Source organism: Cebidichthys violaceus, unplaced genomic scaffold, assembly GCF_023349555.1.
Source record: "Cebidichthys violaceus isolate CVI_PGR_0920_01 unplaced genomic scaffold, fCebVio1.0.p SCAF_79, whole genome shotgun sequence".
Classification (NCBI taxonomy): Eukaryota; Metazoa; Chordata; class Actinopteri; order Perciformes; family Stichaeidae; genus Cebidichthys; species Cebidichthys violaceus.
Window position 1 is genome coordinate 244,575 of NW_027176963.1, and position 18,838 is coordinate 263,412.

General features: G+C 43.3%; 1 protein-coding gene across 1 annotated transcript in view; it reads left to right on the top strand.

Annotated features, from left to right (window-relative positions):
- Positions 1-17,114, top strand: part of LOC137892387 (collagen alpha-1(XI) chain-like) — a 38,641-nt gene extending 21,527 nt beyond the window's left edge. The window contains exons 18-66 of the mRNA XM_068737455.1: positions 60-113; positions 200-253; positions 344-388; positions 1,109-1,162; positions 1,903-1,947; positions 2,033-2,086; positions 2,173-2,217; positions 2,294-2,347; positions 2,471-2,515; positions 2,789-2,842; positions 3,113-3,157; positions 3,341-3,502; positions 3,611-3,664; positions 3,779-3,832; positions 3,922-3,966; positions 5,219-5,272; positions 5,408-5,452; positions 5,541-5,594; positions 6,334-6,387; positions 6,474-6,527; positions 7,060-7,167; positions 7,269-7,358; positions 7,444-7,497; positions 7,817-7,924; positions 8,115-8,222; positions 8,321-8,374; positions 8,467-8,520; positions 9,557-9,664; positions 9,781-9,834; positions 9,955-10,008; positions 10,102-10,155; positions 10,266-10,319; positions 10,456-10,563; positions 10,860-10,913; positions 11,481-11,534; positions 11,661-11,714; positions 11,901-11,954; positions 12,038-12,145; positions 12,241-12,294; positions 12,506-12,559; positions 12,639-12,746; positions 12,924-12,977; positions 13,068-13,103; positions 13,208-13,261; positions 13,396-13,711; positions 13,976-14,088; positions 14,220-14,288; positions 15,833-16,066; positions 16,161-17,114. Of these exons, the coding sequence (XP_068593556.1) occupies positions 60-113; positions 200-253; positions 344-388; positions 1,109-1,162; positions 1,903-1,947; positions 2,033-2,086; positions 2,173-2,217; positions 2,294-2,347; positions 2,471-2,515; positions 2,789-2,842; positions 3,113-3,157; positions 3,341-3,502; positions 3,611-3,664; positions 3,779-3,832; positions 3,922-3,966; positions 5,219-5,272; positions 5,408-5,452; positions 5,541-5,594; positions 6,334-6,387; positions 6,474-6,527; positions 7,060-7,167; positions 7,269-7,358; positions 7,444-7,497; positions 7,817-7,924; positions 8,115-8,222; positions 8,321-8,374; positions 8,467-8,520; positions 9,557-9,664; positions 9,781-9,834; positions 9,955-10,008; positions 10,102-10,155; positions 10,266-10,319; positions 10,456-10,563; positions 10,860-10,913; positions 11,481-11,534; positions 11,661-11,714; positions 11,901-11,954; positions 12,038-12,145; positions 12,241-12,294; positions 12,506-12,559; positions 12,639-12,746; positions 12,924-12,977; positions 13,068-13,103; positions 13,208-13,261; positions 13,396-13,711; positions 13,976-14,088; positions 14,220-14,288; positions 15,833-16,066; positions 16,161-16,307 (3,696 nt within the window). The 3' untranslated portion in view covers positions 16,308-17,114. The remainder of the gene's footprint in view (positions 1-59; positions 114-199; positions 254-343; positions 389-1,108; positions 1,163-1,902; positions 1,948-2,032; positions 2,087-2,172; positions 2,218-2,293; positions 2,348-2,470; positions 2,516-2,788; positions 2,843-3,112; positions 3,158-3,340; positions 3,503-3,610; positions 3,665-3,778; positions 3,833-3,921; positions 3,967-5,218; positions 5,273-5,407; positions 5,453-5,540; positions 5,595-6,333; positions 6,388-6,473; positions 6,528-7,059; positions 7,168-7,268; positions 7,359-7,443; positions 7,498-7,816; positions 7,925-8,114; positions 8,223-8,320; positions 8,375-8,466; positions 8,521-9,556; positions 9,665-9,780; positions 9,835-9,954; positions 10,009-10,101; positions 10,156-10,265; positions 10,320-10,455; positions 10,564-10,859; positions 10,914-11,480; positions 11,535-11,660; positions 11,715-11,900; positions 11,955-12,037; positions 12,146-12,240; positions 12,295-12,505; positions 12,560-12,638; positions 12,747-12,923; positions 12,978-13,067; positions 13,104-13,207; positions 13,262-13,395; positions 13,712-13,975; positions 14,089-14,219; positions 14,289-15,832; positions 16,067-16,160) is intronic.
- The last annotated feature ends 1,724 nt before the right edge of the window (positions 17,115-18,838 follow it).

Consider the following 18,838-nt stretch of genomic DNA (forward strand, 5'->3'; position numbering starts at 1 on the left):
CTGACTGCTCTGTCCTCTTAAATTATAAACTCATAAACTCATCTGTGTCTTTTTCTCAGGGAGATAGAGGGTTTGATGGCTTACCAGGTCTCCCTGGAAACAAAGGACATAACGTAAGTTATCTGGCTGAATGAGTGAGTGGTGTTATTTCATAATACCGATTGACAACCTCCGCATGTGTGTGTTTTTTTTTTGTCAGGGGGAAAGGGGAAAGCCAGGCCTTTTAGGTCCTTCTGGAGAGCCGGGAGAAAGGGTGAGAGGTCACTGTGGTTGTTGGTGTTCATGTTTATGCAGGTTTTTGTGTTCATCTACAAGATGTATTATGCTTGTGTTTTTCACACAGGGCTCTGAGGGCCCAAATGGACCAAGAGGACAACCAGGCGATGCTGTAAGTGTTAACACACAATCAGAAAACACACACAATAAATGAGTTATTTAAATGCACTATCATTTCATTTAATGTGGCATTCGTCTAAGGAAGTGATCCAAAACACAGGCTGCCAACGTGGGCATTTGTTGAGATGCACACAGGTACTGACTCAGACTTCTGCAGAAGTCCGATGTCTGCTTGACATCTGGGCCGAAGAGAACAGACAGACTAGGCTGAATAAAGTCCACAAAATAGTGACATTAATAAAGTCATTCGAGATGAACTGGAGGAGGAGGGATTCTCCGGGACTTTGGCATTGCTCCTTCGTAGACGCCCTTCAGAAAGACGAGAGTCGTGTGGATCTTTGCATCTAACTCTCAGCTAAAAAACAAATATGTGTATTTCACCTAATGTCAAACTATTATAACTATGAGTTCTTAGATCTATAGTTATTTAACAAAAGATCTCTGAAAGAAGTCTTCTAATGTATAAAGTAAAAACCTATGCACTGCACTTCTGTACTTCTATATTGACATAAAAGATTCCTTAGTCCTTTACCTTAACCCTAAAACAAAGCCTGGATCCTTAAACCACCCTTTGAAGTAGAGAGGAGCAGCCAATGTACTTTCTAAAAATCTCTGAAGATCCAATATTCAAATTGGTCCTCACAAAGATAGAAGTATAAGGGCACACACACTCAATTACATGTAATCGTATTAACTGTGATGTGTTTTTCAGGGTTCCAGAGGTCTGAACGGCCCCAGAGGTCGTGCCGGTCCCTCAGGCCAGCCTGTGAGTGTGAAATCTACACTCTCACACACACACACACACACACACACACACACACACACACACACACACACACACACACACAAACACACACACTCACACGTCTTTTACAACAGTAAAAGACATAAAATTCCAGTTGTTATCCTGCTGTCTCACCTCTAATACAGCTCTGCTCACCACCAACATAAATCCAGCTGCGGTGTTGCCATCGGATGATGCCACATGATAAAACATAATCGAGATGTTACTGTTGTTCTCGATTTGTTAACACGGTGTTATGTAACTCTTATCTCATCTGATAAAACTACCATCTCTCTGCCAAATACAGCATCTGCAAACACCCGCAAGCAGCTTCTCTGTAATTTGCATTTGTAGAAACACGAGTTAGCACTTGTAAATCTGAATCTGATAGCACACGGAGGAAGCACTTTTACTATTTGTATGAAACATATATTTGTGCTCGGTGTTGGTTAATTAAGCATTAAATGTCTCAAGCAAGGAAGTGGTAAAACCAAAACCAACAAGGCGGCTGATGATAATGATGTTGTCCCACGAGCCTCAGGGACATTTCTGTTAAAGATACGAGGCGATGCTCCCTGATTTATTTTCATCTGATCGTCTGACAGGACAATAAATATATTCTTTAGTAATAAAAGGTACAACCACAAAATAGACAATATACAGGGAAATTAATACTTGCTTTATAGAGTCGGCAACTTGCAGTCTGCTTTCTCTCCTCACAGGGCATTCGAGGAATTGACGGGGTTCAAGGTTCAAAGGGAAACATTGTGAGTATTATTGTAGGTAGTAGTAAAGACAGAAGAGCCCGATAACAAATTACTTCCTGTGACATCATTTCCTGTTTTATAACAGGGAGCCCCAGGGGACATCGGAGCACCTGGACAGCAAGGCAACCCTGGCATTGTGGTACGAGCAGAGAACAGAATGTCACAAAATGAACTCAGCTGTATGAACGCATGGACAGAAACACTAATGCTCCATCTCTCCTACAGGGTTTCCCTGGTCCTCAGGGGTTAGTGGGGCTGCCGGGAGAGAAGGTAAGACACTTTTATTTGGATTTTTCACTTTGGGGTGAAGGCGTTGTGATAGATCGTCTGATCCTTGCTTTTGTAGGGCCCTCAAGGGAAGAAAGGGTTGCAGGGTTTACCTGGAAACGACGGGCCCTCAGTAAGTACATGCATGTTTGTACCGCTCCTATTGACACAAAGCATTCCCCTTGTCCCTAATCCTAACTGTGACATCACAACTGCATGCCTAACGTCAGATATTAACTAGTCCTCTTGTCATCAGGGTCACCCCGGAAGAGAAGGGACTCCAGGTGAAAAAGGCCTGCCGGTAAGTCTGCTGTATGCATGTTGTGTTGCTGTGTTACAGTTAACAAGAAGGATTAAACAAAGAAGATATGACATGTTTATTAGTGAGTTTTAGAGGAGCTGTTTTTAAGCTGTTTCCCCTACGTTTCCAGTCATTGTGCTAAGCTAAGCTAACACAGGCCACTGGCTGTAGCATCATATTCAACAGACAGATATAAGAGTGGTGTCAACACTGGAAAACTAATAATCCCAAAATGTCGAGCTATTCCTTTGATGTGTGTCTGTTCATTTGTAGGGTCCTTTAGGAGTGCAGGGCCCTGTCGGATACCCTGGACAACGAGGAGTTAAGGTGGGAAATGCAAACGTGAAATATTCCTGTGAGCGGATGAAAATGGATGAATGGATGAGACAGTTCGGAAAATAAGGCTCGCTTTTGTAGACATCGTCACCGAGCCGTTTCCTAGTCAGAAGGATAAGCAGGTTATGGTTTCCACAGGTTTAATGGCAAAGCATGCTAGCAGTTTGATATTCTTGCTTCATCTGCAGCCAGACATATAATATATCATCATTTCATGTTTTCTTGTTGACTTCCTGTTTGCTCCTCTCTCCTGTTTGACAGGGAGCAGACGGAATAAGAGGATTAAAGGGAAGCAAAGGTGAAAAGGTGAGAGAGACAGAAAAGATTCTCAGTCCGAGCACATTCAAGATGTTTGGTTGTCTGATAATAATGTTTTATTCCCCCACAAATCAACCACAGAATGCATGCTACTTTTTCACCGATATCTGTGATTTTATGTCGTCAGTGAAACTGGATTCTCTTTCTGTCTCCAAATCGTTCTGTCTGCAGGGGGAGGATGGTTTCCCAGGGTCCAAAGGTGAGATGGGAGCAAAAGGGGACGATGGAGACAACGGACCTACAGGCGGCCGAGGAGAAGATGGGCCTGAGGGGCCCAAAGGACAGATGGGTCCTCAAGGAGACGCTGGCACTTCTGGTACTTCTGGGGAGAAGGTACAAAGCAAAACTGATAAAAGTATATCCTTAAATGTTCTTAAACTTGTATTAGAAGTTCCTAAACTTGTACGAGACAAGTTCAGAGTCAATCTGTCTCTTTTTTAGGGGAAACTGGGAGTTCCTGGGCTGCCAGGATATCCAGGGCGACAGGGGCCGAAGGTAAAATAATGACTAAAATGATCAATGCTTGATTATATTAATCTCACCCAGTTACAGATATAGTAGTTGTGATTCATACAAAGTGAATGTGTGATGCTTCCTCTTACTCTCCAGGGCTCCGATGGATTTCCTGGTTCACTGGGAACTGCAGGAGAGAAAGGGAAGAAAGTGAGTAAAAGGTTTAAAAATCATGATCACATTGTATCAGGAAATCAGACTTTTCCCATTAATGTTCCGTCTCTTTTGGTGTTACCCAGGGTCCCGCAGGACAACCCGGAGGCGCAGGCCAGCGAGGTCCAAATGTGAGTTCTGAGCCTCAAAACATCCCCTAGTTCAGGCGATGAAAGAAAGAAAGTGAGATATTTTTTGAAAAGCAAACCGAAATAATTCTACTGCAAGCGCATCAAGTTGAGCTCTTTAGAAAATATCCAGGATGCAAAACCAGGTGAGTCAGATGACAGGAAATAGAGAGCTAAAGTCCCGCCCCCTCTCCCAGATATCCTCTTATCCATTAGCTGTCCATTTGTAACTCAAGGGTTTTCTTATAGAGGCTCACTTTAATCTGAAAAGCTAATACATTACTAGATTATGTATGAACATATTACATACTACGAGGTAAAAAACACTGCATCTCTGCTTCACTACACCTACAAATGTAAGCACTGTTAACAGCACAATAAAGCAGCTATAGCTATTCAGCTACAGTAACACATCATGTGATATTGTATCATTTAAATGAAATAGAGGTCAGACAAACAGTTTTTTTTGTGCCTTTCAGCTCATTATTTTTGTTTTATCTGCCTTCAACTTTACTGCTTTGGTTCACTCTCACATTTCATGTACACTTCCTGTCCTGCAGCAGACGGCAGACCGACTCATTAAGCGACTATCTGGTGAACATAGTGGAGCATTTAGCAGCTAAAGAGCCAGATATTTTACTCAGGTGTTGGTGGAGACCAAAAACAGAGCTAGGAGAGTGAACATTGGGCTTGGAAAGACAACCCCAAGTCAATGCTAATGTTGCCCAGTGTCTGATGTGTAGATAGGCAACAGTTTGCCAACAGGTTTTCCATATTAACTTAAAAGGTGCTAATAAGTCAGTGTTGTGTTTAGGGTTGGACATTATCACCGACCACCAGCCAAATGCTGTTAAATGACGCAAGTGGCTGCTAGATTTGCTTCACTCACCAGCCCCCAAAAAAACAATGACAATCTGTTGAGTGGATGGGAGGTGGACAAAAAAGTTTATTTCCAACGCTGGTTGTTTCTACAGCTTGTTTCCACAAGCCAAAAGAATCAGTTGTTGCAGGTTTAAAACTGTTTGAACAATCTGTTGATGTTCAGCTTTATCATTTTCACCTTCAAGTCACAATGCTGCAGATCCCTGAGTCATCACCGCGTTCACTGAGCATAATAAGTTCCTGAAGGTTCACTGTAAAGTGAGTCACTACCGTCTAAACTGGAGATCTGCTTGAACCACACCTTCTGTCTCGGGTCAGTGAAAGGTCATGGGTGTCCCGGGTTTTGCTCTCACACATGTTTGTTTTACCGCAGGGCGCACGAGGTGGCAGAGGGGCAAAAGGGCCGACTGGGAAATCAGGAGAAAAGGTCAGCTGACTCTCCTCTCAGCCAATCGTAGCACCCAGTCAGTCATTGTTAATGGGTGAATACACTTGCGCTATTAACTGCGCTTCTATCCGTCACTGCTCCCATGTTCCTCTCTCTCCTCTTCCATTTTCACAGGGCACCTCTGGAAATGATGGACCCCCAGGACCTCCTGGAGAGAGGGTAAGAAAAACACGGTTAATATATGTTATTAATTGATTGACCAGTTGATTGACTACCTGTTATAATGGCTATTTGTGGGGTTTCTTAGGGGCCTCAAGGGCCGCAAGGAAGGAATGGAGAGTCAGGACCTAAAGGATCAGGCGTGAGTTGTGACACACATGTTTAAAATTGATTCATTAGTCATAATCTTTAGATTTACTCCACCGCTTCACTCCACTCCACCCAGTCTTCTCTTGTTTTGGGACGACTCGTGTAAATATAACATGCTACATTTGCATAGCATACTGATAAATGCTATGGATAATTTCCCCTTTTCCACTGCTAAAAACTCTTTTATTCAAATCAATTTTATTGTTTTTTATAACGGTTTTTAGGAAGATTAAAGATAGGAACACAATAAGAACGAACCAAGTACAGTTTAAAATCTCAACCTTACATAAATATAACAAGACTAAGAACATTCACCCACAAACCTGCACAGTGGAAACACAATCTTTCAAAAATACAAAAAGTTCCAAACCTTGGCAGGCAGAGTTTGACCTCAAAGACTATCTGATTTTTCTTTTTATTCGATATTGTGGCTTGGATGGCAGGTGGCTGAAAGGTGTCAATATTTCATGTTGAGTCTTAATCGTTTTCTGACAAAAAAAGAAGTCTGACTGAGAAGGTTCTGGAAAGAAATCCTAGTCATATGCAGCTATGAATCACCCACAGGTCACGGTTCCTGCACTTATGTTTGGATATTTGACAGCTCAATGAATAAAGTCCTTTTTTATCCTGAGCTCCCATTTATTTTCTCACCTTGGTCTTTGTCTCTGTGTGTGTGTGTGTGTGTGTGTGTGTGTGTGTGTGTATGGGGTTCTGTGTGCATGCATGTGTAGGGTCCAGCTGGGAAAGACGGACTTCCAGGTCACCCAGGTCAAAGAGGAGAGCCGGTGAGTGAGGTCAAATTTCATATGAGTTCATACACACACACACACACCATATTATGTTTTCCATCCATCTTTCTTTGTGACCGCAGGGATTCCAAGGGAAGACGGGGCCTCCGGGACCCTCAGGTGTTGTGGGGCCACAGGTGAGTTCAACTATGTGACTTTGCTCTGTTAGGTAATATTCCTCCTGCCTTGTGCTTCATGTCTGAAGCACAGAGGCTAAGTACCGCCCCTTTCCGCTGGATCAAAATGTGACCTTATTTTGGAAAAAATATATACGATAGTCAACGGCGAGAGACAAATAATTATTTGATCATGTTTGAATTGCGCCATGAATTTTACATATGATATTTGTAAATTAAAAGAAAAAATTACACTTTAAAAAAAGTCTAATTTTGTCCTAAAACTGTTAAAGTATATGAATTAGAAATATGTAATTAGACTACGCACCGAAAAGTCGCCTGAGTGCCGTCTCTCTCTGAAGCTACGATAGCTGTGTGTAGCGATGTAACGTTACTCACTCTAACAACGGGTCTCATTTGGGATAAAAAAAATATTTTTTCCCCCATGCGCCCTTATTTTGTAAGTCCCCCATGGGCCCTTACAAAATAAGGGCCCATGGGGGACTTCGTCTCTCTATTGTACAACTAACCCAATGACTTGTGTGTGTTTCAGGGCAAATCAGGTGAATCCGGTCCTACGGGGGACCGAGGTCACCCAGGGGCTCCGGGTGTACCTGGAGAGCACGGTTTACCAGGGGCTGCTGGGAAGGAAGGTGGAAAGGTAAGTCCACACAGTCACTCACACACATAAACCCTGATCGTCAACTTCTCATAGATTCAAGCGTATGTGTTTTGATTGGACAATGTTTTTTTGTGTCTCAGGGGGATCCAGGCTTACCTGGGACATTTGGGAAGAATGGTCCTCCAGGACTGAAAGGGTTCAGGGGGAGCAGAGGAGCCCCCGGAATTATGGTAACGCACACAGACACACATACACTCCATACAAACGACTTGATTTATATTATGAATTATTTCAAATAACGTATGATCTTTCCAGGGACCTCCTGGTCTGAAAGGAGGATCAGGACCTACTGGATCATCAGGACTCATAGTGAGTTGCAGTGCATCCCTTTTGATTTTAATACAGTTCATGTTCTGGATGACTTCTAAGTCAGTTTTTTGTTTTGTGAAATGAAAGCATATTTCTATAGTTGTGTGTGTTTTCAGTGCAATATCCAACACAAGTCCAATGACACCATGATCTATGTATTCCCTCTGAACAAATTCACATAAATTATCAAAAAATGTTCAACTGTTCTGTGATGTTTTTTAATCGAAAACTGTTTTAACGCAGCCGTCATTTTTAGCCTTCATTACCTCAGTACTTTTAATTACAAAGACGTTTAAGGACAAACATGTCCTGTCTGTAGGGGTCGACAGGTGAGAGGGGCCCTCCTGGAACAGCAGGTGCCATCGGACAGCCTGGTCGGGCCGGAGCAATCGGAGGACCTGGACCAATGGGAGAGAAGGGCGAGCCCGTAATAACACCTCCTTTTTTTCTACCTTACTGTATTTAGTAGTTATTTTATTAAACGTTTCCTTTAGACTCCTTTCCAGTGCAATTGATTGACGCCCTTTTATACTTTCATATGTGTGTGTGTGTGTGTGTGTGTGTGTGTATTTAGCTCTAATGCAGAATAACATGTGTTGAATGTGTCTGTGTTCCAGGGAGAGAAGGGTCCAGTGGGACCAGCGGGTCAGGATGGAGATCAGGGTCCTGTGGGGATGCTAGGGGCTACGGGCCCTGCAGGACCTCCAGGAGACGACGGGGATAAGGTGAACTTGTGTCTGCGAGTCAGAGAGGCAAAAGAGATGGTGTGTGTTTGTACTGTGATGATACATTTTGTGTCCTCTCTCTACGTGTGCGTCCACAGGGGGAGCAGGGAGAGTCCGGGCAGAAAGGCAGCAAAGGAGACAAAGGGGAAGGAGTGAGTCTGGAGCTGGAGAAGTACATCAACGTGGACTGTAAAAAAACACAGAGTAGATCTGATCATGTCTGAATGTTTCTCTCTCTCCACAGGGCCCCTCAGGCCCCATTGGCATCCAAGGTGTAATTGGTCAGTCAGGACTTCCGGTGAGTCAGATCTGCTCTTTGTATTCTGTTTACCTTTGTTCAGTGTCTTCAAAACTGAAAGACCTTCAAACATTTTCTGAATCCCAGAAGTCCAACATGTTCACATTTCTTATGTTTAGAAAACCTACTTAGATGCTGTTTCCCACACTCACTGTCTGGTTGTTATAACTGTGGTTTGAATATTTGTCTTGGACTCAAAATGCATTAGTTGTGAAAGGAATAATTAAATGCGTTTAATAAAACATTGTACAGCCTGGCTTCTCTAGAGGTTTTCTTCTATATCATTAGCTTTAATTATTTACAGTTTAACATAAAAATAAGAAAACAAAAAATTAATAAAATGAAAGTTGTTGGATGAAAGAAAATTATATAAATAATATTATATAAAGGCTTAATATTCTCAGTCCACTTAGTCCAAATCTGAAAAAAAACAACTCATTTGGTCTTTGAGACTTAATTGCTTTCGTGTTGAGCGTCAGATAAGAGGATAGATAAAAGCCCACTTATAATAAGAGACATAAACTTTATATCTCGGCCACTTAATCTGAACAAAGACCAGAGTGTAAAAACTACAGTTTGTGCTCTGGGTCAACATGATCCCGTTTGTTCTGTCTGCGCTAATCTATTTGAACCTTTTAGTGAAAAAGCGAATCGCTGCCGGTGTGTGAATAGTTTTTTTTTGCAAAATATTTGCAGGTGAGTAGTTTGTATTGTTGTGTGTATCAAAGCCTTAACTCTCAGCAAGAAAGCCCACAAGCTCACCCCCCCAAAAAATCAAACTGTTGCTTGAAACAGTGACCTCAAATTTCCGTAACCGTTTTTTTTTTTAGCAATCTTGCCTTTCTGCCAGTCCTATCAAATCATAAATCACTTCACTTCACAAATGATAACTTATTGGTACTTTGTGTAGATCCTTTACTGTGTATTCTCCCGCCAAAACAACCTGTTTCAACAGGAATTACATCACACCAGGGAAATCGATTTTTACATTTAAAAGTCATGAAGACACTCTCTCTCTCTCTCCTCTGCGCATCAGGGTGTAGATGGACTGCGGGGCCCCCGGGGCCAGCAGGGCATGTACGGTCCGAAAGGAGATGAGGGACTCCGCGGCTTCAAGGGCTCCAGAGGACCAATAGGATTACAGGTGAGACTTGTACAGCGGTCAGGATGTGGATCATTGAACGCGATGTCTTCAGAACAGACAGGGTGACATTGTGTCTCTTCTCTTAAATCCTCTAATCCTGTGTGTGTTTTTCTAAGGGCATGCCCGGCCTACCAGGAGAGAAGGGTGAGAGCGGACATGTGGGACTAATGGTGAGCTTATATTCTGTTTAAAGATGTGTCCCTTATTTACACCACATCTCCCCCCCCTCATAAGCATAAATGAATAAACTGATTCTTATTGCTTCTTCCTTGTTACTCACCTGGCTTTAGGGTCCACCTGGTCAACAAGGCCCCTCTGGTCCTCAAGGACCTATTGGGGGACAGGTAAGTCTCACAGTAATGTTCACGCATCCTCATTTAGTCGAGCACTTGTTTTGAAATCTGGAGCAATACTGTGATTCCTTCTGTTCTGTGAAGGGCCCGACTGGTCGACTCGGGATGATAGGACAGCCAGGTGTTGTTGGAGAGAAGGTAAAGAAAATGGACAGTTACACTTCTTGTGTGAATATAGTATGACGACGTTGTTCCTTCTCCTGCAAACACTCCCTTCCTGGATACCTTACGCATTACTTCTCTCTCAGGGGGAGGACGGCGAGGCAGGGGACCCTGGAGCAGTTGGTGCTCCAGGAAGACTGGTGAGTTTGTTTGCTTGTCTTCAAAGACATCTTCAAAAACGTGCTCCCACCATCTTCAGCTTATTCTGTGAGCTTCTGTTTTGCTCGTCTCCTCTCAGCCCTCTTAATCGCTCGCTCTGCTCCTTCGCTACTTTAGGGAGGAAAAGGAGACCAGGGGGAGAAGGGAGATACGGGCCTTCCAGGAGCAGCCGGTCCTGCAGGAGCCAGGGGCCTAACGGGGGAGGACGGAGCCAAGGGCAACTCTGTGAGACACAATCAGACCAAAAAACACTCCTCAATACTGTACAATATGATGCGACATAAAGCTCTGCAATACACATGGAACCTTATTCTAGCAGATCTCAGTAACTGACAGCTTAGCCTTTGACTCGCGCAATATATATATATATAATCAATATATAATCAGCCGGAAAAGACATAAAATCAAACATCGTTACTGTTTGTCACACGTGTTGTCTTAACTTTTTAGGGCAGTACATGATTCAAAAACACATGAATGCTTTTACAATGTGACACTAAACCAGCTCAACTGTCTCTCAGGGTCCTCCAGGTCTCACCGGGGACCTCGGACAGCAGGGAGAGGCTGGACCCAATGTGAGTTCCTGCTCTTTCTGTTCTTCTTCAAAAAAAAAAATCAGTTATGGAAACATCCTGTGAAATTGCCAGATCGTAGGTTGACCAAAGCTATCTTTCTGGGATAAAAACACATGATTTTCCTTGGTCTTAAGGATGTCACTTAAACATCTTGTCCTTCTGAATTCTGTCGTTTTTAAAAGAAACAATTTTCTGTGATAGATAGAAGAAAACATTTCAGATTTTTTTAAGCAACAAGGGGAAATATGAAAAAGGTCAAATTCCAAACATTCAAATCAAAGAGCAATGTTTTGGTTGTCTGAAGGTAATAGGCTTTAAAGAGACAAAGAGACAGAGTTTTATTTTGGAAAGATTTGTGGAAAAGCCATGGCAACAGACAGAGTACCATGGAAGGGTATTTCTTTAATGTAAATTGGATCTTACGATAAACGGCCTCTGTTATTACTCTTCTTTAATACATCTCATAATTAACAGCTTTCATGTTGCCATAACGACATCTTCAAATATATGATCTGGTCTAAGAGATGCATACTTTTCATCTGCCCACTATTTGTCTTACCTCCTCAGGGTGTGGATGGTCTGTCCGGGTCTAAAGGAGACACAGGAGACCCTGGGAAATCTGTGAGCTCCTCCCTTCTACATCACACACCATAACATCCATGACAGTCTTTAACTCATAAACGTGAAAGATGCAGTCACCATACAATTCAATGACTGGCCATATAATAGCTTCTTCATGTTTCTCAGGGACCACCAGGAGCAGCAGGAGAACCTGGACCATCTGGACCTCCTGGGCGAAGGGTTTGTGTTCACTCAGAATCACCTTTTCCTACTTCCTGTTTGATTAAGTAAACAGTTAAACCCTCTTCCTCTGTGAGGACGAGGTTGAGGGTATTTTTCTTATTGTATAAAAGGTAAAAGGACAAATTTGTGCATCGATGCATCTGTGTGTCAAAGTTTAAAATGTTTTAAATTGTTGCTCTTCAGGGCCACTTGGGAAAAGCAGGAAAAGATGGAAAGGCGGGTCTGAAAGGAACGAAGGTGAGTGTTTGGAAACTCTTTGAGGAATAACATCTGAATCCTCGCAGCGTCTGAACGTCAGCCTGTTCTCCGTTTCGTTTCAGGGTGCGTCCGGTTTGGAGGGTCCCATAGGGAAGACGGGGCCCGTAGGTGCCCAGGGACACCTCGGCAAGCCAGGTCCTCAAGGTTTAAGAGGGATCCCCGGCCCTGGAGTAAGTCGTGCAGCAAAGAATGAAGCATTTGAAGCAGAGCATGAAAAAGATGGAGGTTAAAAAATGTTCTGTTTGTGTGTGTGTGTGTCTCTCAGGGTGAGCAGGGTTTAAATGGACCACCTGGTCAGACAGGACCCCCAGGTCCCATGGTAAGATGACTCATCAAATCAAAAATATTATACAGAAAGAATACAAGGACAGTATGATAAACAATATTCAGCTGATCAGCTGTTACAATAGAGGATCTGCAGCAGGATGATCCTTCACCATCAGATATTGTCTCTGTCACTGTGATAAATGAATGAGTTTTTAATGCACATTTCAAATTGCGTTTAATCCCATCATAACTTCATCCCTCAGGGTCCATCGGGATTACCAGGACTAAAGGGAGACCATGGCAAGAAGGGAGACAAGGTGCGTGCTTATACTAAACACACACTAATAAACATTCACTCTGCCTTTGACCGTGAGCTCATTTGTGTCACTTGTGCAGGGTCACGGTGGTCTCATAGGTCTGATAGGACCACCGGGGGACATCGGAGAGAAGGGCGACAGAGGACTGCCAGGAAACCAGGGACTGTTGGGTCCAAAAGGAGATGAGGTGCGTTAAAATATATACAAGCAATAGACACAAGTAGTAGGCAGCCTGTCTGCAGGTTTCTGTGTAACCAGCGAGTGAATCCATCTTTAAGAGATAAAGCTGTCAATATTCTACATATTTCTATATCTACTTGTTCTCTTTATCTGACAGTTTGGTTTCTTTTGTGTTTGTTATCAGGGTCCAGTCGGTCCATCGGGTCCATCGGGTCCCCCCGGCCCCAATGGTCTATCCGTGAGTATACGAAGTAATCTTGAAACGCAAAAATCGACATCACCACCGACAGCGTCGGGATTTAGCTTTAACTCTTTACTTCTCTCTCAGGGTGCTATTGGTACAAAGGGTTCTAAAGGAAACCAGGTAACTGTGACGCTCATCGTTTTATTTGATTGAATTAGTCCGTACTGTCACGTTGGAGCTTCATACCACCCTTTAATTAATCCCTTTGCTCTGTGTGTATTTAGGGTCCAATTGGTCCACGAGGAGACACCGGGCCTGCAGGATATCCAGGACCACCAGTGAGTTCTGCTTAAAGAAATCGAGTACATCAACCAACCACACAACTCTCATAACTTAGAATTAAAGCAGCCGTGTCTTGTGCTGCGTCCTCAACTTGTCCACTACCTGTATGTGCCTCCTCTCCTCTCCTCAGGGGAAGCCAGCTGCTGGCATGTCCCCTCTGCCAGAGCGTGGACGGAGACGGAGGACCCACACCTCGGTGGATGGTGCTGCACTTGAAGAGGAGGAGGAGGCGGCGATGGACGGAGGCGAGGAGGAATGGATGCAGGGGGATCAGGCGGAGCAGGGCGGTCGGATGAAGGAGGAGGGCCAAGGCATGGAGGAGGTGTTTGCGTCTCTGTCCTCTATGAAAGTAGAGGTGGATGGTCTGCGTAACCCGCAAGGGACGTACCACAGCCCCGCCCGCACCTGCAAGGAGCTGTGGCTCCTCCACCCAGAGCTCCCCAACGGTACTTCATCAGTTGGTCTCTCTCTCTCTCGCCATTTGTTTTCACAGCTGCCTGCATGTCTAAGCTCACTTCATCTGTATGTTATGTCTGTGAGTTATGTCTCTATCTGATACCATCCGTATGGTTTTCCTCTGTTTGGTGTTGACAGTTATTAGTCTTTTTTTGACCCCCCCCCCTGCTCTCTCTCTCTCTCTCTCTCTCTCTCTCTCTCTCTCTCTCTCTCTCTCTCTCTCTCTCTCTCTCTCTATCTCTCTCTCTCTCCAGGTGAGTACTGGATAGATCCCAACCAGGGTTGCCATAGAGACTCCTTCAAGGTGTTTTGTAACTTCACTGCACAGGGAGAGACATGTCTGCACCCTGACAAGAAGTTCCAGTCGGTTAGTTCACACACACACACACACACACACACACACACACACCTGTTCAAAGCCAACAATTACTGAATGACTTCCTAGAAAGAGATTAAACTGTATTCAGTCATCATCTGTGAACTTTTTTTTGCCATCAGGTGAAGTTAGCAGCTTGGAAAGGGGAGAAGCCCGACACCTGGTACAGTAAATTCAGGAAAGGAAAACAGGTAAAGTGTGATGGTTTTGCATGATATCGATCAACGTCGGTGTGTTTGTTTCCATACAAGACTTCATGGTGGAACATTTCAGATGTGAAATAGATTAATCACTGCTGCAAATGTGGGACATCTTTGGTTGAACGCTAATTAGCGCCGCTCGTTGGCTATAGAAAGGCACTCGGCGTTTTATTAAGTGGGTACTCAAAGCAGCATTTACAACGTTTGACATTATTCGAAGTGTCACACAACGCTGCTCAGTTTTGTATTATTAAGTAATTCATCATTACAGCCTGTCTGTTCTGTAACAGCAAGAAACTGCATTAGAGAATTAGCTGAGGCTTGTTTGTTAATCCGATAACTGCTGCTCATCACTGGATGTAATCCGATTGCTGCCTGATGTCTAACTTAAGTCGATGTGATGGCTTTGACGTGACAATGATGGGGCCGGAGTAAAGTCGCCCATCCAACACAACCCTGGGTGGCAAGAAGTAAAAAGAAAACAAAAGGCTGGCAGGTCCCGCCCAGAACGGCCGACATGTCTGTTATTCCCAGAGTGGAGACTTATGGAAGTCTGCATGTGAAGATGGCGAGGCTTTCTGCAGTGCAGAGCTCTCCCAGGGATCACAACACTACTCTTGGGGAGTGTTTTGCGAGGAGTTCTGTGTGAGGAGACGGGAAATATGGCTCTCCAGCAAAAGGTGCTGGTCCGTTCTGGGATTTATAGTCTTTATAAAAATCTTTTTCATTATGTCAGGGGAAGCGGTCTGGAGAAACAATCTCATTTTCTTTTCTTAAAGAAAACTGAAACGGAGGAACAAAGGTTAACAGCAAAGCTAACCAACAGTGACGGCGTTAGTTAGCTTTGCTTCACGATGCTCATTAAAATTGGGAGATGACATTCGCTGCTAATTGGCACTGAACCTGGTGTGACCCATCATTGCAGAAGTGTCGAAAAAAGTGACGTAGCAACGTCAAAGCCCTTTATATTGAGGAGTGGAAAAAGCAGATAGAGTTACAGCTCCTTTAACAGGTCTTTAGTGAGGGAGGTTGACTGCTTTTCTGCTACAGCTCCCTTTAAAAATGTAAACACATTGTGATATTTCCAGCCACCTTTTTAAAAATAATTAGTTCTGAATGACGCTCCTCATTAAATAAAGGTTAAATTAAACCAAACAGAGTATATATACACATCCATTTTTATCCAAACGAGCTTTGGTCCAGACTGAAATATCTCAACAAATATTGGATCGGTTGCAATTTAATTTTGTTCAGACATTCAAGATTTTCAGAAGATGTCCATCTGACTTTGGTGATTCTCTGACTTTACCTCTAGCGCCACCAGCAGGTGGACATATTTGTCTTTTAGTGAAATATCTATTCACTAATAGAATCTAAATTGATGTTGGGATGATGTCAACAATTTTGTACTCACATGTACTTTCTCTTTGTCATTTTAGCTTGACAAAGACCTGGTAGAGTCATAATGTTGCCTGTTTAGTGTAACTACCTGTCCGTGTACTTTACATGCGTGTGATTCCGGTGCTCTCCACCAGATTTCCTACTCCGGGGTGGACGACGTTCCAGTCCACGTGGTCCAGTTGACCTTCCTGCAGCTGCTGAGCGCCACGGCCAAGCAGACCTTCACGTACCACTGCCTCAACTCCGCCGCCTGGCTGCACGCCGCCACCTACAGCCACGAACACGCACTGCGCTTCAGAGGCGCCAACGGGGAGGAGCTAACGCACGAGAACACACATTACATCAGTGCGCTGTACGACGGGTGTCAGGTGAGTGTCACGATTACACAGACGAGTGTGAAGGCGTTCACGTATTTTTTTTTTTTTTTTTTTTTGATTGTTCGATTGTGTCTCTCTGCTGTAGACGCGCTCGGGGCAAGAGAGGACGGTGTTGGAGTTTGACGCTCCGCTTTCCAACACGCTCCCCATCATCGACGTGGCTGTGCCCGATTTTGGGAAGGGGAACCAGAAATTTGGTTTCCAAGTCGGTCCGGTCTGCTACAACGGTTAACCGAGCCGGGGGGGGGGGGATTACAACAGGAGTAATTTAATAGAGCCATGGACACTTTTTACATGCAGGGAGGAAACTACATTCAAGACTTACCTGGTGCCACATATTTATAAGTTGATTTACCTACAACAGTGTTCCTTCATCTAAACATTCACTCTGTCACACAGACGTTCATTCATTATTCATATTATTCCTCTCATACATTCTCACAACTGTGTTTTCAAGAGCAGTACATATACCATATACATGTATTGACCGTCAAACCGCATCCTCAGTTACACACATTTACATTTTCTGTCACTCCCCTTTGGAGGAGTGAGTGGTGCTCCCACTGTTTCATCCATGTCTGTCCATTTATTGATCTATGCACTCAATTCCTATAGATATACTTACGCTACATTATGATCAGTGTGAGCCATCTTCACGAATATACAAACACACACCGTATTTAGGCGACATTCACCCAACGCGTTGTTCTGTGATATCTTCAAACCTCAATTTGCTGTGTTGTTTTTTTTGTCTGTCGTTGTCATTTTGTTGTTATGATTATCTGTTATGTGATGTATATTGGAGTGTAATTCATCACGGTGCTATTATGTGGCTCCTCGCGGAGTACATGTCTTTGTAAAAGGGAACTGGGGCAGTGCATTTTTTTTTTTTTTTTTTTATATTGTGAAACTTTTGTTTTATATTTTTCCAACATAACAAACCAAACTGTGGTACATGATTGCCTCAAGGTCTTTCTATGTATAGTTGTGTGGGGAAGTGACTGAGAAACATATTTTAATAAAAAGTACATGATGTACATTTAAGTTAATATGATGGGATTTAGTTTTATTGAATGCTTTTTAAGCAAAGCCAACAGAGAAAAAGCTTTGAAGAGGAGAGAGACCATCTGCTGCTCTCCAACCAGGAATTCTATTCAGTGTGCTGTTTTTAGGTCTGCACTTCCATCTGTTTTTCATAATGTCCACGTTGTCCTTCTCTCGCCATGGTTACAGGGTGCTTGATGACTGCATACAGTACAACACAAGCCAGTTAAAGGGATGGTTTGGATTTCGTTTGAAGTGGAGTTGTATGAGGCACTTATAGATAGTCAGTGTATTGCCTTTAGTAGATTGGCAGTCGGCACGACACCAGAAGCAGCACTGGATCAAAGTCATGTGATGCTGTGGACAGGGGGATGGGGGACGGGGACAAAAACAGTCATTTTACCTTGCAGAACATGAGAGTTGCTGCTCTACTGCTTCCTTACATTTTTTAGTTTGTTCGTGTCATTGTGTGATTTCGGTGAATCTGAACTAACACCAACACACCGATATTGATTTTGCATTTTTTTGAATTTTAGTTAAACATCTCAACTTTGGTACACATGGTGCAGAGATGATTAATCCCCAATTCCACTGAACACAAACAGCAAATGTCTCCACGACTATGTAGTAGATTGCCAGGACATTTGGTAGACATTTATGTTCCTCTTAGGATGACATATAAAGACTGATGATGTCTTTTTTTCTAATCTAGCGCCGCTAAGTACAGCCTCACAGAGCCACTGTGTCTGTAGACGTGTTTCATCTGCATGTGATCTATTGTCTCTATGATTCCTCTAACATTTTGAAGACGGTTATGGGGTACTTGATGACCACATAGAGCATATCGATTAAAAAGAGGCAGCCTAAATAGAGTGGTACGACAATGCACCAAATGGCCGCTTAAGCGCCATTATCCTGAAAGGTCAGAAAAATAGGTCAGGGCCAATCAATTTAATGCATCGATCGATAAAAGCGTATATTGTATTCTTAAAGCAACTGGAATTCGTCGGAGGGGTAGACAGTTCTAGTTTAAAGCCGAGCAGCGGCATTATAAACCAACTCCAGAGTGCTTTTTGTAAGTGCAGAACACGGGGAGTTTAAATTGAAATAAATGCATGAATAACTTTCTTCAGCAGCACACAGACATCTTGTACTTGCTTTTTAAGCGTCAAATTTGAGTCAAAGATATCTCCTAAATTTCTGTCAGGGTAACTGGCTTCGGGCCAGGTCTTTCATTAATTTCCACTCTCAAGTGAAAGAGTGCTAGTATTCTGTATTCATTGTGCACTACAGCTTGAGGATACATCATTCTCTCTTCCTGCCCCAGTCATCCCTCATTCGCCTTTTATTTGGTGAGACGTATCTTTCTCTCCAGTGTTCTTCCGTTCATCCTGACATCTGCAGTATACATCTAACATTGGAAACAATGATGATGAAACTTTAATGAGAGGAAGCAGATGAACACAAGAGTGTTTAGCCGCTATTTTCTTTAGAAATTAAATATAGACGACCTGACCTGTCAAAGCCAGTGCAGTCACGGTTGGCGTTAGGTACACCCGCGGTGAGCGGAATGTGCATATTTCATGCCTTTTGAGATTTAAAACCGACCTTTTTCAGGAAAGGTCCAACACTGTTTCATATTTTATTCCTTTTCAGTTTGTGTTTACTGAAGATAGATGTCAGAGTCCACAGAGATGATGTGAAAGCCAAGAAAAGAAA